Below are 25995 nucleotides of genomic sequence, written 5' to 3' on the forward strand. Positions count from 1 at the left end.
TGCTCAAGGCGGTGTGTGTACGTTTCCTACGACGTGACCTTTCTGCATGCTTCCATGAATGCCTGTCACTTGCTACCATAGAGATGTTAGCTATAAGTAGGATAGCTCTGCCGGCTGCTACTGAAGGAGTTCATTACTCGCCGTCCGATTGGTTGTTACGTCACAAGGATACCGTGTCTCTGAATGGCTACCGTTGTGATGTTTCGCTATTGGCTACTAGGGGGCTCGCGCGAAGAGGCGGGTCATGGGTTCATCCGGAAGCGGCCGGTGCTAGGATTGGCTGGACTGGGCTGCGCCGGGAAGATGGCGTGCGTGAGGGACGGAGGCGGCCGGGCGGAGCAGCAGGACTGCGAGATGGCCGGGGCTGAAGAGGCCGAGGCAGTGCCACAGCAACGGGATATATGTGGCGGCCCGAGATGGGGGGCGCAGCACGCGGGGGCTAAGGAGCTGGCTGAGCTCTACTCGCCAGGTATGGGTCGAATAACTACAGGGCACCCTTCAGAAGTGTGGGGACCAAATGCCTAGAAGGACACAAGCATAGGGAGTACGGTGGATGTGTGAACAGAGCCAGGGTTTTCTTCAACGGAAACAGCTGGTGGATTGGGGAGAACGCTTGTCAAGTGTAGGGTGATCGGTTAAAGATTTATTTCGTAGCGAGAAATGTATATGTGGTGGGGGGAGGGAGTGGGGGCTGCTTCGGTTACTCTTACGAGGAAGAGTCAACACACCCCTTTGATCACCACGGGCGTTGACATTGGCATATCCGGCCTGGGGGAGGGGGTGATATATGGTTGAGGGGGCTTTCTTTTCTGCTGGTAGACTGGCACTGAGGCAGAGGATGTACCCATAGAATATCAACAAACGGCTTTTAGTACAGGGCGAAACAGAATATGCATTCCTTGTACTAGTTACGCTGGCATGGGGGACACACCCATAGTCGGGGAATGTGTCACATGAGTTGTTCTACCAAGGATCTACAAAAGGGTGGGCGGTGCAAAGACTAACGAGCTTCTCGCGCCACATGCACAGTGAACTGCTCGGGGTGCCATTCCCAAGGGTTTGTGTGACAGCACAGTATTTCTTTTCCTACACCACGGCCCTACGTTCTTTACGTACAGTGAGCCATGTACGCATGTGGTGACAGTGGCAGAGACTGGTATGGTCAAGTTACTAGAGTCAAACGTGGCCCCACCTGGTTTTCAGAAGGCAGGAGTCCTCCGTACATTGGAGGTCAACGAAGTCGTGGAGAAGGTACACAGACAAGATCGGAGAGGTCTGGCATGTCTCGCCTTGTACCCAGAGAAGAGGGGAACGCCTTTGAGACTGTAAACTGCTTCTCGGATACCAAAGAGGGAGGCATTTCCCGTGGAAATGCGGGCATTTTGATTGTTTTAAAACATAGTGACTATCAGAATATGCATTAGGAAAAGTTGAAATTTGCTTTGAGGTGTCTATAGACGAATCTGTATAGGCGGGGTCTGCAAAACCATGAGTGTCATAAGCCGTGGGGAAGGGAGGATGGATGGGTCGTGGATTCCAGCCTGGGCCACGGTGTTTATTGCATTAAAAATACAGCGCGGAAAGTATTCAGTACTCCTAGTTTTGCAGATGCATCATTCGTGCTAATACCCCTTTATGCACTACAAAGTTTGCTTAAAGTCCGAAGTTTGCCTGGTGGTCCAGCCCTTTATTTCTTAATATGGCAGTTTTTTTCCCGTCATCTGTATTCTAGCGTGAAAGGACCATTGTTATACACGTTTTTGTTTCCTTAATAAGTTCATCATTAAAACGAATATTTCTTGCAATCGTAATGGGCAAACGTCCTATCGAATCTGAAATCAACTTCATGCGCAGGTAGTCGATGCCATAATAAACCGTCTTTTCCCGTTTATGACCCAGAACAGGCTAGCCTTGGTTGTTCGTTTAAGGGGAGAGTTTACACTGCACAAGTGAGCTATGCGCTCGGGGACTACATTTTTTCATTATGACTGGTATGACTATGGTTTTGGATCACCTTTTAACCCCAATACGTTTCCCAATAAAAGCCAATGTTGTGTTTCTTTCGAGCAGTCATTTGGAACATTTTGATTTTTAAACCTAATGCCAACTTTTAAAGAACATAAACTTGTGTTCAGAAGTTTGTAAATTAATCGCATAGGAAGTCGTTTGTAAGAAATGTGCTTTCCCGTCCATGCTAGTTTCAAATCTACAATGCTAATTACCTTTTTGGGTTTTTCCAAAGCAATAAAAACCAACAACTCAAATGGTACTTTTCTGAAGCAGTTTTTACGAATAGTCCAATATTGAACACTATTTTAACCGAGCCAATGATATGCATAGGCGTTTAAAACCGTCTTCATTAACCTTATTCTAATGAGCAACCCCCATGAGAATGTTGTGCACCCAAACAATGGAGTGTCGACTGCGTTATATATGCGCTCCTCGCATGTCCTTTCAAGGGCAGGTGGCCTCGGGTGTACTTTTCTACCAACAAGGTAACTGTAAACCTTGGAGACGGTTGCTCATGACCTCAGGCTGGAGCTGCAGCAGCTCTAAGAAATCCTTTCTTTCTGGGATATACCAACATGGAGTGGGCGTGCACTAACTACCTATGAACACCTTGTTTATCTCGCTTTCTGCTCTCCCTGTTAAATAGAAACATTGAACCGGACGGAATATGTGCACTAATTTGAGTGTACGCCTTTGTTTTGTGTTTTTGTTTTGAAAAATGGTTCAGACTCTGTGTGATGTTTTGAAGTGGTTTGGCTTTTCGGGTTACGTATGGAAATCCACGTTTTCGGACCATCATTATTAATCAACTATGCAACACAAAGGTGAATATAGAGTTTTTGTTTTTTTAAGATTGTGAACTAGACTGCCAACAATTACTGACAATTCCATGTGCGTTGTTTGGCACAATGAATAAATACAACCGCATGTGACTGTTTTAAATATGGTCTATATATATGATATATGGTCTATAAATATGATCTATATAATATTCAATACTACAAACACTGCCAGTCATACTTTGCCTACATTTTATTGGTTAGCAAGAAACGCTGCAACAATGTACACCTGGCCAGAGGAAACAAAGCCACATGTTGGGATGCTCATGATATACTACAATTGTAAAAGAGTTGGATGAAGTAAGGAAATGGACTGAGCATTTTTTGGGCTGGAAAGGACCATGTGCGGCCATCCGGCAAAGGTTTAAGGAGGAGTTTGGACTGTAAGGGAAAGAACCTTCCAATCTAGCATGCTGGCAGGAAGCAATGTTACTGCTGTGGTGAAATGGCATTTATAATGCAAGACCATTGTTAACTTCCTCACTGCAATTTTTTCAGGCTGTTATTCCAATGTCTCAAGTGTTTCAGCAATTCTCTCTGCTTGTTTAAATTCTGAACGCCCCTCGCTTGGTGCTTTTTTGAAACATCTCGAAGGTTTCTTCTTGCCTCTTCGTCTTTCCGAAGCAGTTTGAAACTTTGTTCCAGTTAACTATTAGCAATGCTACACTTGTACCCCTCCCGAACACTAATTGATGGTGCGCTTTCCTTCCCTTTCTGATAGTTACATTGGCTGTGCGAGTGTTGGCTCTGCCTTCTACTCTTGCTTTCTGGTTCCTGTCATGACCGTTGAGCGTCTTGTGATATCCTGGTGACCATCTTGTTGCATTGTCATTAAGTCTGGTAAAGCTATATGTGAACTAGAGGCACTATGTGGAGAAAAGGTTGCTAATGTTATCATTCTTTAAGGGTATTTCGCCATCAGCGATTACAGGTGCGTTACCGCACTGTAAAGGAGTTCCTGCCGTCTGTTAGTATCTGGTCGACTTCAACATTAATTTAGAGGTCCCTGCGCTGAGCATCACACTTTAACAGCACAAGTGGATATAAGGGAACGTAAGCTGTGGAAAGGCTTTTCCTGAACTAGCCTGTACTCCCACACTCCCTCCCATTCATGCCATATTTTGCTTTAATTTGGAACGAAGTAAAACCAAGCTGGCACTAGAGACGAAAGTGAAGTGGACAGGTGTACAGAAGAAGTCTGCAAAAAGAATAGGAGTGTGGAAGAGAAGAGTAAACTGCCAAATTCATTGAACATTAATTAGGCTAGCATCAGCTAGGTACCATGAAAGTATTTTTGTGCTCCTTATTTCACGATGGACGATTGTGTGAGCACAACTCCCATTTTGTATAGGATGCAACCAATAACTTGTGAAGATTATGGCATGCATGATGTGGTTACATTATTCGGTTTTTGTAATCCGTTTAGTTTTAGTATTAACTTTGGGCAGAGAGTGGAGCTGCAAGTGGTTGCCTGGGTTGTCGGGGAGCCCCGGCTGGCCTCGCAGAGTGCCTCTGGAGATTGTGTTGCACTTGGAATTGTCCCACAAACCCTTGTGAGTCAGACTATAAACATGTTTCCAGTATTGTTTCCTGGGGGTGTGAAGGCGGCTACGGGCAGGAAGTCGCGGTCCACAGCAGTAAGGAGTTGAGAGCAAGTACCAGTGCCTTAAAGGGTGGAAACCGTCTCCCACTGCCGGACCCTTAACCGGCCCTTCACATGGCCCGTCCACTCTACCGGCAAACCATATTACGGGATATTTCAGTGCCTCTGCCATGGACAAACGGCTTGTGGAAAACAGAGCAGCCATCTCTGCCCAATGTGCTGTCCGAAGCGGCTGTCCGTCTCCCACAGCAGTGCGGCTTGACGGCATCAGTGTGTTCCTCTAACTGCTTTCACTGGTTTGCAGGCGGGCTCTCTCCTCTTGGAGGGTGGCTGTGTCTGGGCTCTACCTCGCTGTGTTTTGCTTCATCCTGCTGCACCCACGGAAATTCTGGTTGGGTGCCCCGAGCCTCCGGCTGCCCTGCTCATAGTCCACAGGTTTGCCTTTTGCTGTTTAGACAGTGACCGCACTCTTTTTAAAACCAGCGTTCTTCTGCCAAAGCACTTTGTCTTTCAGTTAATAGTTGCAGTGCTACTCAATGATGCCTCAATCTATGATGGCTGTCTCTCCGGTCTCTAAGACGGTTTTAAAAAGATAGTCTTGCCGAAGTTTTAGTTCATACATCTCGTAGAAGAGTGCAGTCGTACCAGGCACTATGAGCCAGTGCCAGACTCAATAGGCTCTCCAGAGGAATCTTGTATGATACCTGATGCCGGTAAGGCCTCTCTCCTAGGGAGCCCATTAACTATGGGCATAACTAACTAACTAACGTTGACAGTCCTAACTTGCAGGCTGACCATTCTGGTTCTTTTTTCCCTATCTTACCGGTAATGCTTAGCTGTGAAGATAACACCAATAATATCTTTCAAGTGCCTCCCTCAACCTCTGAAACGAATGGGGATTGGCTATTACCCACCATATTGGCACCCTCTTTGCCAGGGGGGAATGGGAACATTCCTACCCCTATCTTGCCTTTGCCTCGCTATCTGCTTCAGTGAAGAATATTGACACAACTTGTATGCCTGATCACTGGAGCCTTTTGAAAGACTCGTGAAACAAAGCTGAATAACTGCAATACTCTTGAGGACTCTTACGCCTGGCGTGCGTCCTTTTTGTTACTTTTACAGAAAAACAGCATGCGCTCCCTTTTCTTAGAAATGCAGACCATGCTCCATCTAAATTGGGATCGCTTAGTATTAAAGTATCTTGCTCCTCCCAAACCGATTGGTTAGAAGCAGATATTACTCCTTTCAAGAGCGTACGGCCTATGGTTAAAGTCACTTGTTTTACCCAGACAGATTTTCGTTATAAAGAAGCTGAACATTTTACCCACACAATGAGGCACCATGCACTGGCGTCAGGGCTCACCTGTGCCCCCCCTCGAAAAGATGTATTATCCTTTCCTTCTTTAGTAAATGTGTCTTCACAGAAACCCAGTTTGGGTCTGTCGGAACTTCCGACTGTGCATGTATCAGCATATGCTGCTGGACATCGGCAGTCCCAGAAACCCAGAACGATAGACTTAAGAAATGTACGTCGTAGGAAATCGAACATGCCATCTCTGTAGAATGAAGACATCAAAGCCTTGGTTTTGGACAATCGGAAGATTGTCATTTCTAATGTCCCTAAACTAGCTAAGACTGAACAGACGCACTCCGCAATAAAGTTCTTGCCTGGCTACGTGAAAGAACAGGGCCAGGCGTTGTGCGCTCTTCTGATTTGAAACTCCTGCGCAGAATTGACTTGGCCAAATGGTGTTCTAAGTAGAATAGTGACTGTATTTTGGTGGGATGTGGAACTGGCACATGCCATGTGTTAAATACCTGCCTATGAGCTCCACGAATCTTGATCTTATTGTTTGATGTTACCCATTTGTAGTAGTAACTTGCTGTATCCTGTTTTAATGGTTCCCTCTTATTCCTCCAAGACCGATGTTACCCAATGTTTCCATAATGCCCATATACTTGTATATTCCTCTGATGTTCTCACTTTTTTGGTTATGTATTTATTTAGTTATTTTATTTATGTTGTCCTGTACGTTTTTGTTTTGTGTAGGGCTCTGAGGCCTATGGGCTAGTAGCGCTTTATAGGAATAAAATAAAATCAAGGCCCTTTCGAACCAGTATCGGAGTTCCTGCTCTTAGCTGAGACTGATTTCAATCGGGCACCCCTCACAGATTCTCATGAAGTGCCATTGTTCACAGGACCAGTACAACTAGTGACTTTAGCCCCTACTAAAAGGGCTGAAGGTGGCATGACAGCTACTATGCAACATTTGCCTTCTGAAGCTCATCACCCTTGATTGACAATAATTCTCTACTGAATATGATGATGAACCTACATCGGAATTCTTCGGGTTTTGCTATAAAGAATATTGCTTTAAACTCCTCTCATATGACAATGTCATTGGGACCCAGCTCTCACCTACACCAGATTTGCAAAAGCTGTTTTCTACTTCTAGCTCATCCACTAGCTATGATAGTGACAGTGATGGTGGTAGTGCAGTTGGGGTACAGTATCTAGATCCTCATCTCCTCCAACTGGGCAAGTCCTACAAGAGGGGTAGGTATAGGCCTCCCTGGAAGCTATTGGTGCATCTTTGGACGCCCTTTTGGTGCTATGCACACATTTAGCAATGGATCAAAGTGCAATGAAGCTGATTTTGACCAGGATAGTGGCCATTGATATGGAGTCAAGTGTTGAGCACCTCGTTGAGGCTATGCCTGAAGGGCCATCTGGCCCCACCAAGTTGTGCATTATCTCTGGCTGAATTCACGGATTGGGGCCAAACTGGTACTAAATTTGGCCCTACCATTGATTTGACTAGCCAAACTCGGCCTTCAACGTGGCTCTTTCAAATCAATGCAGACTATTCTGGCTTACTATCTCCGGATGTGGAGAGTGAGGTAGTTATGTTAAACGATCCAGCTAAAGTAAGATCTAAAGTTGCGACTGAATAAAGAAAAGATGGCGTCTTGCCTTGGGCTTCCAGGAAATCTCCTCTGACTAATCAGCTGCTCTTACATGCATCTGGGCTAGTTAGGTGAGGGCCTTTGCAGCAATATGGGGGCAAAAGGTCTAAAATGGCTTTGCCTATGAAGACTCAGGAGTCTAATGCTCAGTCCCTTGCAACTGTCACAAATATTCTATCGGAAGCTACAAAAAGACATGTTGATTTGCAGGGTCCCCTACAGAGGTGGCTGCAGCAGGAGAAACGGTCCGACATGCTGCCCCGGCCCAGGATCCATTGTTGGGAGGCATCACCAAGCCCCTTAAGGCTGAAATGGGCATGGAAGCTGTGGAGCGGGGAAGGGCTGGCACCGTGGCCATCCACAAGCTAGAGCAAATTCGTTATTGCCAGATGACCAGGGAAGGCAATTTGAGTTCACCTGCCCCCAATGGTCGAGGTGTTGGCAATGGGGTGAAACAGTATCCTGACTGGACGTCCCTGTTCGGGAAGGGGATTACATTGGAAGAACTCTCTCCATTGGCTTCCAGTCCATTCATGAATCTCAGCTTCCTATTGGATTTTTCCAATCCTATTCAATTTCTCAGGAACATTACTAGTAAAGGCATAACGAGGATTGTTCTGCCGAGAATAGTGCGACAAATTGGCCGGTAATGGAGTTTATTTCCCTAGCCATCACAGCCGTATTTAGTCTGCACCATCAGGCTATAAAGCAGATGGGTTTTCTGATTACTGTTTGTCGCAAAATAAGTGATCCACCCTGCAATGTCATGTTACCTGTTCATGTTCAACAGCCTTATATATTTACACGAGAAATCCCTGATGCATGCTCTCGGAGGGGCAACTATTCTGATGCATGTCCTCCTGGGAGTGGTTATAAATCTAGGGGGCACAAGTCCACTGCTTGGTGGTCTGATATTTTAGATTATCCAGGCGTGGTTGGAGCATGAAACTCCAGGAATGCGTTGTTACTGAGTTGGGTTTCTTGGAATTCACGTGGTTTTAATTCTTTCTTGCAGAACCTATGGGTTTAGCCATATTAACTGCTTATGTTCTTTAGTTGCAAAAGACATGGTGAACAGAAACATGTTATGTTGATGGTTACAATGTCACTTCTACCCTAGCTAAGAATCCAAACGGACGCCAGATAGAAGGCCTCACTATTGGGGCCAGAATTTATTTGCATATGGTACCCTTGGTAGTGGGTCGTAGCTGTGGAGATGTTATGGCTGTTTTATACAATACAGATCCCTCACATGCCTTGGCATTGGTTTTAAATCTATACAAGCCCCTGAATCTAAGAATCCAGGCATTATAAGCAGGAAAGTCCGAATTGCTTGAGTATTGGTGTGCCCGTCTCCGGTGAGGGGTGGGGCTAATTATTGCGGGCAATTTTAATGAATACATGTTCCTGTCCAAGGACCGGGAAATTACATCATTCTTTGATACTGGCTTGTGTACATGGTCAAGTGCTATGCAGGGATCTTCCAAAACCAAGCGCTGGGGTCAGCACCTGGAGACTTACTATCTAACATGCCTTCACCTGGACTAATGGAAGAGTTTCTTCCTGCTCAGACTATGTATTCATAAGCCAGGAACTGTGGTTGGACTTTGGCCCTATTACCCTTGTTATGTTAGGTTATCTGACATTTATATAGCACTCTATATATATCATTGTTATGACCTCAAATGCTGGTATGTTGAACGCCTTTGGGGACCGCAGGTCAGTCGAGAGAGTAGGATGCTTGGGTGCACAGATTATGTGCGCAGCTGATGCGAATGCCTGATGGTAGCTGCATTCTAGCATTAGTTGTGGTGGTATTTGATATCGGTTGAATGTGGGCATCTGGAGTGAGTTCACCAAGACTGGGTTTTGGCTGTATTAGGCCAGTGTAGGACGAGTATGTGTGCAGCTAGATCCGATTTGGTCGGTATAGCTGCGTTTTATCAGAATGTTGAGGTATTCATGGAGTATTGTTCGTATGTGCGCAGCTAGGCCGAATTGATCTAGGGGTGTAGCTGAGCTATTGTGTGTTGGTGTAGAGTAGAGGGTGAGCATAGTGATGTGGGCGGTGAGTGTCTGGGTCGGGTTCTGATCTAACGAGATCCTCATTCCGTATTTCAAGTGCTAGTTTTTGTTTGCTGTGTTCAGTGTAAACTTATTAATGACTTAATGTCATTAACATGGGTATATGTACTATGGAGTGGGGGAAAAGGCTGCCTGCAATGAGGTTATGCCAGGGTAACTGTCAATAGCAGGGGAAACAGTGTTCGTTGTCTAATGAAAGTATTGAGAAGGAGAATCCTCTTAATGAGCATTCTAAACTATTTATGATGGGTCACTATGGTTGGGATTTGAATAACACTCAGTGTCAGCAGTTAATTTAAAATCCTGTCGAGTAGGAGCCCAGGGAGAGGATGGGGCGTGCTCCCTTTGATTTAGCAATTCACCTAAGAAAAAAAAAACTTCACAGGGATCGTGCCCTAACAATGGAACAAAGTGACATCACAGAGATGAACCGTGTAACTTATTTGACAACTTTGTCCACTAAATATAAAAACAGGGTCTGATAGCATTGTGCGTTTGTGTGTATATAATATACCATAACTACACAGCCGCTACCGCGTGCCGTGTAATTAAGTTGCAAAATCCATCGGAAGAGCACTTTTTGGGTGGCTTATAACTTTGCTCGCCCTGGACAAATCCTCACCAACGTTGCAAAAAAATGTATATGGCCCGCTCTGAATATTTTAGCAAAGTTTGAGGTTTGGCCAGGGGCGGGGGCAAAGTTACAGGTGGGGTCCCAAAATTTCTTTTTCCCATAGACTGAATGGAGAATAACTTTGCTCACGCCTACAGCCAAAACTGCTGGATGGATTTTCACCAAATTTATGGCAGGAACGATGGCTTGGTCTCGAAAGCATGCTTTTGTAAATTTGGTGTAAATCTGTGTTTTATTTATTCTTTACAAGCAAAAAGTAGGTCCGAAAAAATTAGTGATGTCTGGTCCGCGGACACACTTCCGTGTTTGCTCCGCAGACTGAACACCAATTGGCCAGTGGCCCTATGTCGTGTCCATGGATAGGCAACCTGTTCGCTGATTGGTTGGAGTGAAGCGTGCAGTGCGTCACATTTTCCCGATGTGCCTGGCATGTTTGATCCGCGGACAGCGCTGCTTGGAACAGAGAAGAAATCTAATTTTGGGGAGTGTGTTGGTGTGGAAGAGTGGCTGGAGAGGGTGGGAGAGTGAGAGATGGGTCAAATGCTGTATTTGTTTAGGTGGAAGGCCGTAATTGTTATGCTCACCTGGTCTCTGCGGAGGTGTTGGGACACAGTTGCAGCCCTCCTGGGGGTGAGGTCGCTCGGGTCTGACTTCCGCCCCCTGCGCTTATGTTGTGACTGGTGGTAATAGGTGACACTGCTCGGGACTGCTCCTGCGTGGAAAATAGGGGGCGTGAGTATGCCAGCTTGTGCGCCTGATTCCCCCTTCTCCCAAACCGTGGGATGCGCTGTCCATGGAAAGCGCGCTTGTTTAGTTTTGGCAAGCACTCCATCCTGCTGCTTCTGGCAGGGGCGCTTGTGTGATCTGGACCGAGTTCCTTCACTGGTCCCTTGCACGTGGTAGTGAAGTCCTACTGCGACTAAGCCACTATACTTCAGGTAAGTGTTCTGTTTGCCTTTGTCTTTCCTTGTCTGTTTTTGTTGTATTGTAAAGATCGTTGTCTTGTATTGCTGTCCATTCCACTTTTGATTGCTCTTTTGCTTTCTTCCCTTGCAGGTGATGCTGCCGGGCCAGCAGAAGCTGCAGAGCTCGAGGCGGCAGCCGTAGGGAATGAGGAACGAAGCTGCAGCAGTACATTAACTGGTAAGTTGTTAACTAGGGGGCATGCATGGTTCAAATGCGGTGTGGCCCTAGGACAGATGTTCTAACCTTGTCTTCCTTCTTCACAGGGTCCGAGTTCGTGGATGCGGAGTGCGGTGCTGCAGCGCTGCAGCATCGGGATCAAGATCACTGGATGTCAAATGAGTCTGCAGATGAAGCGATGAAGCACTGGATTCCTGGAGGTGAGTATGCAGGAGAACGCCTGGTTTCAAAGGTGAGTAACTAGTCCTAGCGGCTGTGAGCGTCACGTTGTGGGTCGTAATAACCCCCATGAAGTTGTTCACTTGACCTGTTGAAAGTGGTCTAGGGAAAGCAAAGCAGCATCTGGTGTAGTATTTCCCTTTGTTTTTATATTTGCGCCGACAATACTTCCCACACTTGTGTCTTTGAAATTGTAAAATGTGTGCATGTAGGTCAATGTGTAATTTGTGAAGGGATTTCACAAGTGCCAATGTTTTACAGTTCATTCAGAAGTGTCATCACTGTGCTGACCAAATTTAGGAGCGTCTTTAATCCACAAAAGCATGTGGATGTGTGGTGCTCCTCTGGCTTGGTATTCTTTTCTCCAAAAGAAGTGTTGCACTTCTCCCAGGGGAGGCACTGTTTTATTACAAAAGTGTAGAATGGCAATAAAGCGATGATGAAATAAAGCGATGATGGAAATATCTTTTACAGGATCTAGAGAGCAGAGTTCTCCTGGTGTTTTTATATCTAGATTTGTTTTGTTTGCTATGCGTAGGAAATTGTGCAAATCTTCCCATGCATATTCTGCACAACTTAATATCACGAGCCATGTGGGTTGGCCAACGTTTCTTATCATACACTGTACTGCGTGCCGTCGGAACCAGTATTGTTTTGTACCACGCATGCTTGCTAAAAGATTTGTAATGCTTGACTGTAAAACTTCTTTTTGTTGCACTTTTTGTAGTAATTGCGTAGCAGACATTTTTGAAATTGATACCTGATTTCAATGTGTATACAACTGCTTAGCATAGAATTGCTAGTTCACTTTCAAAGAGAAGGTGGAATATGTGCTCCACGTTTTGTCTGAATCTGGGGTCTTCAGAATACATTCGTAAAGAGTGGTATTCTGATGCTGTTATTTGTGTGGGGTCTTTCATCATACCACCCTCCTTTTCCAGTAGGAAAGGGTAGAGGAAAGGCTTGTGCTTCTACACTTTTTTTTCCCATATGCTGATTGGAGATCCTTTTTGTTTGCCGCATTTTGTAAGTTTCCAGTGCATCATCGATGGTGTCTTTAGAGTGCAATGGGTGAATTGTATAATGGTTTAAAATATTGGATTCTGTGGTAGGATCTAGAAGTTGAAATTGGCCAGTTGACGACAAGTCTTGAATTATTTGGGTGGTTTCACTCAGGTTTTCTTCAATGTTTATTTCTTTGTAGTATTGATTGTTGTCGTTTAGATATTGCAGGGCTTATTTAACTTTATGTAAGTCTACTAGTTGCTGCCAAATATTTTTTGTAGGTACACCATTTACTAGGATAATCAAAGATTGATCTATTGGCCATTGCACTCCCAGAGTGTGTACATTTTCTTTGAGATCTAATGGCAAACTACTTTGCCATGAATGCCTTTTAGTAATTCAGCGGGAGGTAATTTAGCTGTTTCTGGTTGAGGTATGTTATTGCTTGAAATGGGTGCACTGTTTGAATTATAATGCTCTCATACAAGATAAGATGTTGCAGTGGTTTTGGTAGTGGGAATAATTCCAAGTAATTAGTGATGGCACGTGAAGGTATCTGGTTGTCGTCAAGTTTTGCAGTGCAGTATCTGCAAAGTATTGAGGGGTTAGTAATTTCGTATTTGTGTTCCGCTATAAGATGGCGAGCCAATTGGAACCACTTGGAATCTTCATTGTCTTGTATTTTGTACATTATGTCTATAGTTTTTGCACTATTTTTATTTTAAAAAAGTCCTGCGGCAACACACTCATGGTTTGGTACTTCAGGGATCTGTGATCACTGCGCTGCCCATAACTGTGACGGCTGAAATGCCGACGCCAGTTACGGCGTGGCACAGTGATCATATAGATCACTGTGCCTGCTTCCCGGCCTGCTTTTCCCTTCACAGCCCCCACCCCTAACTTACCTTTTACGGCGGCACACTTCTGTGTGCCGCCTGCTCCCTGCTATCCCTGCAGCGTCGGCTCCTTCCACTAACGTGGGTTGGAGCTGATGCCGAAGGGTGTTTTTTGTTTTGTGTCACCAGCTTACCAAATAGTAAGCAGGGGAAAACCCCTGCAACCTCCGACTCCCGTTACAGCACCCAAGCAGAGCGGGTGACACCCCTCCTGTACTTGGGCCCAGTAAATGTCACCCTCATTTTGTGCACCCCCAAAGTCGCAGCAACTGCAGGGGCTCACAAATGAGGGTGACATTTTTGTACGATTCCGTACTTCAGCAGATGTGCTTTTAAACTTTATTTCTTTTTTGTATGTGTAGTAGAATGTTGCTATCTGTAAAGTTGTTGCTAGTCTATTCTAAAGATCTTGAATTTTGTAAGTGGTTTTCACTTCCAAAATATTTTCTCTGGATGTGCTCCATTTCTTTGAGAAGAATGTTATTTAATTTGGCGAGTGCTAAAGCTGGACTTTTGGCATAGTACATTTTATGAACGAGATTTCTTACAGTGGAATGGTGTGTTCCTATCATTTTGATATGGTGGAAGGCGCTTTTGCAAATAGTCCAGAAATGTAGGCTAATGAATGTGCTTGTGGGCCTGTGTATTTTCGCACTGGACAGGAGTCTATAGTTTGTAATAGTTTTATTTCAATTTGTCTTTGCCTTTCACATACTGATTAAGGAACTGGCGTATGTGAAATATTTTTTGCTTATGTTGCACATTGATGTGCATGGCCATTTGTAGACTGGACATATTGGTTCAGAGGAATGGAGAGTTGATGCTAAGTTTGCTGGCGGTATTTGCGTGGGCAGTATTTCTTGTTCCATGATGCTATTAACCTTTTCAAACCCTTGTCCACTGGTATGTATGGCAATTGGGTTTGCTTTTGTTTGTATGCTTCTTCATTGAAATATGGTTCTGTGCTGGTGGTGTGACTCCACTCACCTGCACAGATGTTTGCAAAGCTATCTTTGTTGTTTTTCCGTTTGAGTCCTTGTTGCAGTTTAGTAGTTAGTTTTATTTTACTGTTTAAAACTAATATAAATTTCCTTTTTGAGAAGGATTGCACTGACTACGAGAGCTTCTAGGATTAGTTGTCTGCAGTAGGTGTTAAGGGTTGAGCATGATTTCTCCCCTGTTTTTATAAGGTTCTGAAGGACTCTGTGGTGGAACTTTTTTATTTTTTATTTTTTTGGTATGCTTACTTGTGACTACATCAAGATTTATAGTTGCAGTGTTGGCACTAGTGGTAGCTGCAGCCTACTGTCTGTTTAGTTTTACATTTTGAAAGAGGAGTCCAAGCTTCTTTCCTGCAAGCTGCTTTAGTTTTGCTTAGTGAATGTATTAGCTGTTTTGTTAAAAAGTTTTGTGTACATTCTGCTAGAGGCAGATGCCTATTTTGTACACTTATTTTGATTTGCTCTATTTCTGCGTTGCTTTCTACAGGGTTCCTTTTTGGTAGGAATTCTTTGGTGTCTGTTGGAGAAAAGAGTCTGGGTTGGGACATTGTGCATGAGTGTCTTAGTATGATGGTAGGCATGTATGTAGAGGTGAGTGATTGTTGAATGGGCTGTTACTTCAGGTTGGGAAGCCTATTCTCATATCTGTCACTATACTGGTGTTGAGATAACAATACAAAATGTGAACCTGTTGAGGTGCAATCAGTACTACTGAATTAAAGCTGTAGGATTGATAAAATTGTTCTACAATACTAGAATTTTACAGTGTTTACGTAGCAGAACATTATGATAGTATTGCACTTTGTTGGATGCAAAGAGTAGGTTTCCTCTGGGTTCTGTCTTGTACTTCAGATGCTGCTGGTTTTCCAGAGTGTGGTCTTCACTGCACTTGTGAAAGAAGGAAGTTGGTACATATGTGTTAATCTCACAGTAATTTCACTTCAAGAATAGATTAGTTACATTTGCAAAAGAAAATGGTTTGTAGGAAGAGGTGTACTGTATGTGTTAAATTGCATAGCCTTGTATATGAATGGGGATTTTGGAGTATCAGCTTCATTGCTATGGGGGTTAGTGGAGTTCTTTTTCTAGGTGTCCTATGAGGTGCACTTTTTAAAGTATGTTGCTGTTGCACTGTTTAGTGTGGTAATAGATTATTAGAAATTGTAGTAGGGTGAGCAAGCTTGGAAAAATGTTCAGATTGAAAAGGAGTTTTTGTGTAATTCCATTATTTTAATTTTTTTTTGTGCATAGATGTTTCCTACTTGAGTGCTGGAAACCTTTCTGTTCTTTTACTGTTACCCACATTCCTATTAGCACTGTTCTGAATGTACATTTGTATTTGTTTGATTTTGCAAGCATGGCAAGTGTCGAGCATTGTGTTTAAATAAATGCATTTTATGTACCTGCAATGCTCTCCTGTTTAGTGTGCGTTCTAGGAATTAATATAATAGTGTGTTAAGCGGTAAGTGGTTGTGAAAAAGACAGATGGAAATAAGAGAATTATAGGTTGGACATTGCAATGAGTAATATGGGTAAATTAAAATTTGGAAAACAGACAGATTTGTAAGTGAACTTGATTATAGGCGATGGGAGAAATTAGAGTGCTTTTTTGCAGATTATCCATGGTCGATGGCAGGCACCCTGTTATGCATTTTATAAACGAGTTGCAAATGTACTGCAAACAAAATATTCATACCTGTAGTTTTTATTGATGTATGTGGATGAATCTGACAGGAGACATCTTGAAGAGTTTTACAGTAGTTTTAACCGTAGGTGCTTTGCAATCAGGGGACACTTGAACTCAGTGATGTACAGTACATCTAAACTGTGATGAGTTAGATGTGAGTTCTTGGATGAGATTGGTGGATGCTTGTTTAACTAACAGTAGCCAATGAGGGAATGGTGCAGAGAGTGAAGTGGAAAGGGAAGAAGTGCTGCCCCTGTATTACCTGGGTCGCGAACACCGCGGTTGTCCAGGGACAGGGTGTGCCACATCTGGGGCATCTCATATCTGGCATGGGACTGGGGTGTGGGGGATTAGCCAATCATGGTGCTCGGGGTGTCATTCATAGGGACAGAGGGTAATCTTTTTTTTTTTCTTCATTGATGTATGTAGTGAAGATGGCTGGTTGCAGGGATGGACAGTCAGAGTGTGGATAGTGGGAGATGGTTTTATCACTGATCTGCAGTGGTATGCAAACGTGTGGCATTTCTGACGATCTTGGATTGCAGGGATGGAGGCTATGTGGTGTGATGTGCCAGGGAGAAATCTGCAAGGTGTAATTACACTTTGTTAAAAAATATGGCTGTTTTTAACACTCCAGATATCCTGGTAGTAAATTGGAGGAATGTATTTGGGGTATCTGAGTGCAATAAGTCTGCAGTGTGCACTGAAGCAGTTGCTAAAGGAACTGATGTACCTATTGCCAACTGCAAAGATGTTTGTTTCTCAAATACCACATAGGACTGCGTGGATGTCTTGTGGTGTCTCTAATCCTCAACAAGACATAGCAAGATGTCTTGTTAATGAAGGAATATCTTTATGTATTCTGTAGGCATGTCGTCATTCCAAAATGAGAACCTTTTGTAAGACGGTGCAATTATTTTTTGTGATGGAATGACTGCCACAGGTTGTGGTAATGCAATATTTCGTACTAATATTCCAAACTCAATCAGAGTTGTTAAGTCATGTAGCAGACAACCTCTGAAAAAAGCCTCAAAAGGCTCTTTTCAGAGCCACCATCAAAGGGGAAGAGGAGTACACTATTTAAATTTTCATTTTCCCCGCTCAGATTTCACGATTTGTCAGTGGACACCACGGCTGTCTGCTGATCGCGTGTGTTACATATGGGGATTTTGAGGCTGAGGCATGCAAATGAGACTGCAGGCCAAGGGATTGGTCAATAAGGTTTACTGGGTGTGATGTGTAAGGAGAGACTTTGGCAGAAACTCAGTTTCCTGAGAGGAGAGCAGATGGCTATGGCTGTCTTTCAGAAGGCAGATTGTCTGGATTTTCGTTGACTCGTGGATACAGTGGTTGGAGGTGCATGCAGAGCACTGTGGAGTGGCTACACATCTTGGATCCCCTCATGTGAATGTGCACTGGCATGCAGTGTGCGGAATGAAGTGGTTAGATCCTCTTTGTGCCACTTTGATGACACTGTCATCCAGACATTATTTATTATTCATTGTGGAGGGAACAGTTTAGGACATGTCTCTGGAATCTCTTTGCAATGATTGAAGTACTTGGGGAAAGTCATGGACATGTTTCCAAACAACCGAGTAATTTTTTCTCGTATTGCACAGAGACAAATGTGGCTGCGTTCTTCATTTGGTTCACAAATGGAGAAAGCGAGGCGCAATGTCAACAAGGCTGTTTGCGCTTTTTTGAGAGAGGTTGGTATGTCCTCTTTTCACAATGAAAATATGTTTCGTAGCACACACATTTTTTGCAGAGATGGAGTCCATCTTAATCATGCTGGGAATCAGATTTTTCTGCGATATGCAGAATGCATTGCAACCCTTTTTGGAAGTATAGCAAACCTTTTTCCAGTAGGTGTTGACCACTTAAAGTTTTCGAAACACAAAAAACACACCACAAAAAGGTACTTTTCAGAGCCACCACTTCCTCCCGGAGAAGAGTGCAAGGGTTTTGATAGCACAGTACACCAAAAAAGTTAATGTCCGGATTTCTAAAAAATGTAGTTCCCTACAGCATTTTATTGGCACTTCAATTTTAAACTGTGAAAGGTGGCTCTGAAAAGAGCCTCTTATTTCTTTTTTTAGTTTTGTTTTCCACAGGGATAGGAAAGGGCAGTTGGAGAGAGGAAGATTTTGGGTGGGCCTTAATCAGGTAGGTGGTAGATTTTATCATGCTCCTGGACCGTAGCCTCGAAAGCACTGAAATGCCCCCCCCCCCTGCAGAGTACCACGTCGCAGAACATGCACAATACGGTGACCCTTGAAAGTTAGAGTCTTCTGCGGCACGTATGGCCTGCGAGGCTGGTTCAGGGATGTGCTGGCCCACAGGAGTGTTTCTTGTGGTGGCAGGAGCAGAACGGAGCTTGCTGTAGAGGAACTCAACCTACTACTTTTATTGTAGGGGGCCAACCCTCTGAATTGCTGGTGTGTGGAATGATCCTAGGTGTGTCGCCGCATGGAAGTAGTCCCGTAGCTGTACAAACCTGGTTTGCCATGACTGAGCTCCATCTGGCACTCATTGCAGCGCACCTTCTGCACAAGCTTTGGGTACCTCTCCAATGGTGGTTAACGGCCGCCACAGCCAAGATTCATGGTTGCCGTCTAGGATGTAACATAGCAGGCAGAGGAATATTGCTCTCCAAATGGCACAGCACGCACAGCAGGCGGAGGTCAGCAGCCAATGCAGTGTGGACAGCACAGCAGGTATAGCACACCAATATTGAGCAATGCTCTCTGGTAGCCAAAAACGGAATGAGGAGCAGCTCTGGGGTGTGGCCTTTTATAGGGGTCCTGAGGAGCGCTTTGTGGACAGCCACGATGTCCGCGAACACTTCAAACACCAAAAAGGGCTCAAGTTCCAAATAATATCCATATTGCGGGGGACGTGGTCTGGGACATGTGCAAGGGTGAAGTTTCACAGTAAAATACCTTGATTGCTCAAAAAAGCACTTTAGTGTCTGGGGGCCCAGACTGTGTGCGCGGACAAGGGCCCACGCTTAGCGTAGGTGCGGTCACATGACGACATGGACCCGTTCACGAATGGGACGGCTGTCCGTAGGACACCTAATGCGCAGGATCGGTTGTACGCATGCGCATAGGTGTTCTAGGGACAGGGTTTGGGGTACCCAAACTAATTAAAGGTGCTTCACAACTTTGCGGACAGGTTGTTCTCTACGGACACCTCCATTTTGATTGCGGACAATACGAACTGGAAGAGTGTCCTTAGGAAACCCCCATTTTGGTTAATTGCGGACATCCCTCAGTCGCGTCATCCGCAGACACCCAAACAGCCTTAAAACGGAGACATATAGGAACAGTACACAATACTTTATTAACATACAAAAATATAGAAATTATGAAAGGGGGGAAGCAGGGGAATTTGGGTTTGCTACATGTTTGATGGTAGGGGAGGAAGGGATTGAGTTCTCAGCGTTTTTGGTGATGGGGATTTTTTGGGGATGGTTGACTGGGACATGGAGAAGGGGTACAGGTGCGTGTGGGGCCCTGATATTTAATGTTTTCCATGATGTGGTTTTCTATTCATTGGTCATTAATTTAAATGTGTTGGTTACATATAAAATGTGTATTACTTGACTTACTTTGGAAACTCCTTTGTCTACCATTAGTATCACTGTTTTTGCTCCTTTCATCCCGGGGAACATTTTCTTCAAGCCACTCCAGAGTGCTAGCCATTTCTGTGTTTAAAAAAAAAAAAGATTATTTTTTTAGTGTATCCTACTAAAGAACGTTTATAACTATAGGCATTAATGTAGTGTACTTACCAGTTTGTTTTTCAGTTTTCCTGTTACTGCATTGTAGGTGTGCTGTTATTTGCTGTGCAGTTTCTGTATAAACTATCAGTGAGGTAATTCTGCTGGAGGCATTTCTTTGGGCATGTTTCATATGCTATGTAATTGGACTGTTGGTGTCTTACATATACAGTTAGTACCAATTTTTTGTTATTTATATGCTGCTCTTTCAACATGTTCAGTGTGTTTGTTGTATCTTACAACAATGTAAGATACCCCCTGAGCTTTTGGACAGTGTTGATGTTGACCAAATCTGTCCGCGGACATTGCAGCCACTAGCATGGGAAAGGGGTCTCAGTGTGTTGTATGGTATATCTATATAAACTAAGGGTATCCTAGTAAAATCCTATCAAATTCATGATCTCTATATTCTGTGAAAAAATGTTTTTAAGGGACATTATGGTTACAAGTAAAATGGAAAAACCCCTGAAATTCACCAGTTATGGTAAGCTAAGCAACTGTAACTCGCACCACCACGTGCACCATAACGTCCCTTAAAGTTTTTTCACTGAATTTCATAGGTTTTTAGTAGCGCAACCTGACCATACGCTTGATAAAGATCTTGTCCCTGTCCTACCTAAATGTCCTGTGTTGACCTACAAGCAAGTACCATCACTAAGGGATAGATTGGTTTCTGGCTATTTGCCGCCTGCACAGAAGTAGTCTTATGTGACCAATTGGTTATCAGGCTCACTGATAGGCTTTACAAAGTGTCCAAAATGTGTAAGGCCTCATGCCATGGCATGGAAATCATTAATGCATCCGATCGCAGACCTTAAATTTGAGATCAAACATTCTATTAACTGTGACACTGCATGTTCTTTCATGTCCTTGCATGAAGTGGTACATTGAGCGTACTACATGTAAATTGAAACTTAGAATCCTTCAGGATCTCGGAGCTATTAAAAACTCTGACCCCACGTACCCGATGGCCAAACATTTCAAGCAAGAACATGAAAATGATTTTCATTTACTAACATTCTTTGCAGTGGCTCATGTCCCGATTCAACAAAGAGGTGGAGCTCGAACCTTGAGGTTGAGACAATTGGAAACTAAATGTATTCTAGACTTTGGCACGAAACACCCCAATGGCCACAATGTGGATGAGGAGTTGCATACATTTACTTTCCCTCCTCTCTGATTTTTATTCCCTGGTACTTGAATACAATTTCTCTGTAACATCAGTGTATTCTTTACGGGTGTTTATGGCACACACCGTAGGCCTGGGAATGCCTCAACTTCCTTTTTTATTTCTTCTTTACAATAGATCCCAATTGTTGGATCTATGGCTGTGTTTTTGGCTGCTTTTTTGAGGGGAGGGGGACGCCATATTATGACTATTGCAGGATAAAGTATTTGCCTTGTCCCTTTTTTAATTTCCATTATTTACTCTCCACCATTTTAACATATGGGCTTTTCTTACCCATAGTCTGTTTTATGGCAGATATTGGTCATTATAAGGACTTTTGTATATACTATTGTACATGCATTTAGCACTTGAACTTTATTCTCAAGGTTTATATACTGTACATTTCGGAGACACTTGTTTACTAATGCACTTGCACTTTACAATATGTGTTTGTATTTGCATTGCTGCTGCATTAGTACATGTGCATTAGCACCTTATGAACAACATGATTGTATGCTTTTATTCCCTTGTACTATGTATATACACTAGTATTTTATCAAATATCTGCCTGACTGTTTTTAATTCTGTCTTTTTTGCATTGCATGTACCATCGTGTGTCCAATTTCCATTATTTGACGTATTAATTCAGTGATATGAATGAACTATATTGTGGGTTCTACCTTGGTGGCACTGTGCCGTACTGCATAACTAGTGTAGTGGGCAAATGTGATAGTTTACATTTTGGCCTATTGTTAATGGTTATTTCTTGTGGCTAACCATAGTTGGTGTGATTGCAAGTATTTATGTTGGCTTTGCCTTTGTTCCCACTTTAGGTTCTATTACATTTCCTGAATTATTGGCACGCACCATCTTTCTTTTACCCATTATTCAGGTTATCTGTTATCCATTGACAGAAGGTGATCATGATCCGCTCCGACTTGGCTGCCACGGTTAATACACCGGGAATGACTCTGTGGAGATAGGCGAAAGAGTAAAGGGACTATGCTTGCATACTTATTGGGATTGCAAGCTTTGTTCCCCTTACGTTATCAAGCGCTCAGGGAAGCGCGAAACGTGTTGTGTTCTTGGATTCCCCCATGGCGTCCTGCCACTGACTGATATTTTTTTAGCTGAAATAAATAAACTTGTTTCTAAATTTTGGTTTTGAGTGATTTTTGTTTCGGTTGAGCATGGGAGACATTGATTGCCTCATGGAGAGTGCGGAGAGAGAGATATATATGTTCGACCTACTCCACAAGAATCACAATAGAATGTTCTGGAACTTGTTCAGGTCTTATATATCTGGCTGCTGTGTACAATAATTAAATCACATCTGAGGAAACCAGGCTATAACATAGAAGGTCATAGTTTTTAGATCGCTCAATTGAATGTTGCTTAGAGAATGCCCGGCCAAGCAAATGAGTGTTGGATGCCTCTGAGGTTTAATACATTGAAGCTGTAATCAAGCATTTGAACGCGTCTTGAGCTGTGGGTCCAGACGCCATACCTAATGTGGTGTTAAAAGCGAATCCATCGGCGTGAGTGGAGATTTTGGCTCAGTGGTTCAAAAAGATCTTAATCTCAGGCGAGATACCTGGGAGTGGAAGGGAGTCTGTATTGATGGCCGTATACAAGAAGGGGGAGGCAGTTGACCCCTCCAACTAAAGGTTGCTCGCCATGCTGGACTCTTCTGCCAAGATCTTTGCAACCTTACTGCTGAAACCTATAAATAAATGCCTGTGCTGAATCTACGGGACACCTGCATAGATGCCAAACTGGTTTCCTTAAGGCTGACAGCACTTTACTTAACAATTGTGTTAGGCAGCACTTGATTTGCATTTATAAGGCGCCGAAGCCCGCAGGCTTCAGGGCGTCAAAGAAACCCAACAACAAGAGCAGAATGCGAGCAGCAAAGATAAAGAAAGTGGCCCAAGAACCCACAGAGAACTTATTCAAACAGGGTAGTAGTCTTCAGCCCCTTCCTGAATTCAAGCAAGTCCGTTTCAGAGCACAGTTCCTTAGGCAATTGGTTCCAGCAAGTGGCCGCACAGACACTAAAAGATCTCCCCATGTGCTGGGCTCGTCTACTTCTAGCAATAGAGAAACAGACCGAATCACTTGCTCTGGTAGTTCTATAGTGTTGAGTTTTAATACATTCTCTTAGATAATCAGCTTTGCCATACAAACATTTATGGACAATGGCCATGGCTTTAAAGCGAATTTGAGGTTCCACCAAAAGCCAATTTAAGTCCCTCCTGTGAGATGAGATGGGCTTGTGCCTGGAGATCCCTTTAACAATGCGAACTGCATCATTCTGCAGAACTTGAAGTCACCTGATAGAGTTCTTGCTGTCCCCAATCATCGAGACGTTGCAGTAGTCTATCCTCTGCATTATCAGAGCATGCAGACAAATCGTTCAGTTGGCCTCTGTAACATATGGTTTAACTCGCCTCAGGAAATATTGAGTTTTGTTACAAACGTATTCGATGTGCAAATTGAATTCAAAGAAGATTCAAAGGTCGCACCCAAAGTCTTTACCCGATCCACAGTTTTAATGAAGTGATTTTCAATAGAGAAACCCTCATTGACTGTCCAGCTTGGATCTGGCCTGGGGGAGCCAAATGGCACCAGCTCAGATTGGTGGAATTCAAACACATCCCATTATTAGACATCCAGTACTGGGTTGCTGCATAATCTTTGTTAACATGTTCCACATCCTCAGTATATATGGTGCTCAACTGAAAGACAAGTTGGGTGTAATCCACATGATTTGTAAAATGAACACCCAACCGGTCCAAGAGACCAGAGAGGGCGGCAATAGATGTTAAGTAAAGAGGGGGATAAACACGTACCTTGAGGAACCCCACATTCCAACAGGTCGTATGACTAATGTGCATGACCCCACACTATCCGAGAGCACCGCCTGGTCAAGAAAGACTGTAACCAGGCTTTGGTCTGGGTAGAGTACAAACCCTCTAAGGCTAGACCAGATACCAATTTCTTACGGTTGACCAGGTTGAAGGCTGCTGAAAGATCTAATGACATCAGCAGCTCAGTCTTGCCCTTATCCATGATTTGAAGCATTTCATTTTTCATATCAAGTAATGTGCTCTGTCCCGTAACCCGATGCCTTGTGTGTATGCTTCCCGACATTTCCAAATGTTCCTGCAACTGAAAGGTTGCCACTTTAACCAGTATTTTTTGCAAAAAAAAGAGCATTGGAAATAGGCCTGAAGTTGGCAGGTACCTTCTGATCAAGGCCAGGTTTCTTTAATAGTGGGGTCACAGAAACCTTATTTAGTGCGATAGGCACACAAGATTGCCTAAAACTAGCATTTACCGGGCGTGTCAATTAAAGAAGGAATAATTCTTTGTTAATCAAGATGACTTTCTATGGGAGAAATCCCCCCTCACATGTCGTAGGTCTCATTTCTTTCATATTAAGAAGCACGTCTTCTGAGGTTTTCCCGAAAGAATGTTAAAGACGCCTTTTAAACAGCTACCACCCCAGTATTATGTCACTCAGAACATGCCATATTAGATAAGTTAATTGAGATTTGAGACTGAGCTGAAGATATTTTCAAAGGGGAAGACCTTCTGAATGGCTTCACAATCTGCATCCGAGGGATCACTTTGCTGAGACATAGCCTTAGGTTTTCCGAGATCTCTGAGGATCTGGAAGTGTTTGCCAGTATTCTTTCTAGCCTGAGTGATTTAGAAACATTCCCTTAGCTTGAATGTGTTTTATATAGAGCTTTTCCTGGGATTTCCATGCATTCTTATTCTACTCAGATTGATCTTTTGGGCCTTCTTTTTTCCTTTTTACAGTCGGCCAGGGCAGAGGTGTATTATTTCTGATAGTTAGTTACTTGCGTATTCCATCGCCCATACCCAAAAGCTCTATGCATGCTTCATAGACTTCTCGAGAGCCTTTGACAGTTAACCCAGTGAAGCTAGACGTTATCCCAGTGGAGCCTTGATGGGTCTTATTGCATTTTATCAAGGCTCTGCACAGTAATACAGTGGTATCCATACGACTGTCTCAGGGGGTATACTATAGAGGAAAATGAAATATTGGCTTAAAACAGGGTGGTTGGGTGCGTTGGCACTCCTGTTGTATAATCTTCATACGTCCGATCTAAATGCCCACTTGATGGGAGCCAGAATATTCACCCCCCCCCCCTCGAATTGGTAATGATCAAATGCCCTGTTTAATGTACACCAACGATGCAATCCTTATGGATCATACAGTAATTGGATTACAACATGCTATGCAGGTATGAACAATCTGATTATAAATACACCTAAAACCAACATCTTGGCAGTGGTTAGAAAGACAAAGCGCTCTGAGTAATTTGCCCGGACTTCAAACAGCATGAATTTGGACATAGTAGATTTTTACACCTATCTAGGATTTTCCATCTGTTCCTTTCCAACCTGTGAACATTTCCTTAGGCTTATCTCTGCACTTGTATTCAAGAAGTGGCTCCCGATAACGTTTTGTGGCAGGATCAGGAGGCAATAACAGTAAGGGTTTGATTAAGATATATCGGACAAGTATCATCCACGCTCTGACATATGATCTTGAGTTGCTATCGGAGGCTCATCTGGGCTGGTTGGATAGATTTGAGGGGAAATAACGAAGATCTATGTCAAAGGTACCAAATGCCACGCCAGTAGAGGCCTTGCAACTCTTAATTGGGCGTACATTCCCTCTATGCCCATTGGTTGCTCAAGAGAAGTAAGCTTTATTGCACACTTGGGTTGAATACCCTAGATGGCAATAAGCTCATTGACCAGGCGGCGGCAAGACTATCTACCAAACCTTGGTTATCTAATGCAGCCCATATTCATTGTGAACATCTCATTATCTGTCTCTCGGTTCTCGAACACCCCAGATTATTTAAATCTTCTTAAGAAGACTACCTGGCAGTGTGATAATTCCATTCAG

The 25995-nt window shown here is 43.6% G+C and overlaps 1 protein-coding gene across 1 annotated transcript in view; it reads left to right on the plus strand.

Moving 5' to 3' along the window:
• The first annotated feature begins 210 nt into the window (after positions 1-210).
• PEDS1 (plasmanylethanolamine desaturase 1) overlaps positions 211-25995 on the plus strand; it is a 378660-nt gene continuing 352875 nt past the window's right edge. Inside the window, exon 1 of the mRNA XM_069651175.1 lies at positions 211-469. Coding sequence (XP_069507276.1) covers positions 304-469 — 166 coding nt within the window. The 5' untranslated portion in view covers positions 211-303. The remainder of the gene's footprint in view (positions 470-25995) is intronic.

This window comes from Ambystoma mexicanum, chromosome 3p, assembly GCF_040938575.1.
Source record: "Ambystoma mexicanum isolate Mex_15411 chromosome 3p, UKY_AmexF1_1, whole genome shotgun sequence".
NCBI lineage: Eukaryota > Metazoa > Chordata > Amphibia > Caudata > Ambystomatidae > Ambystoma > Ambystoma mexicanum.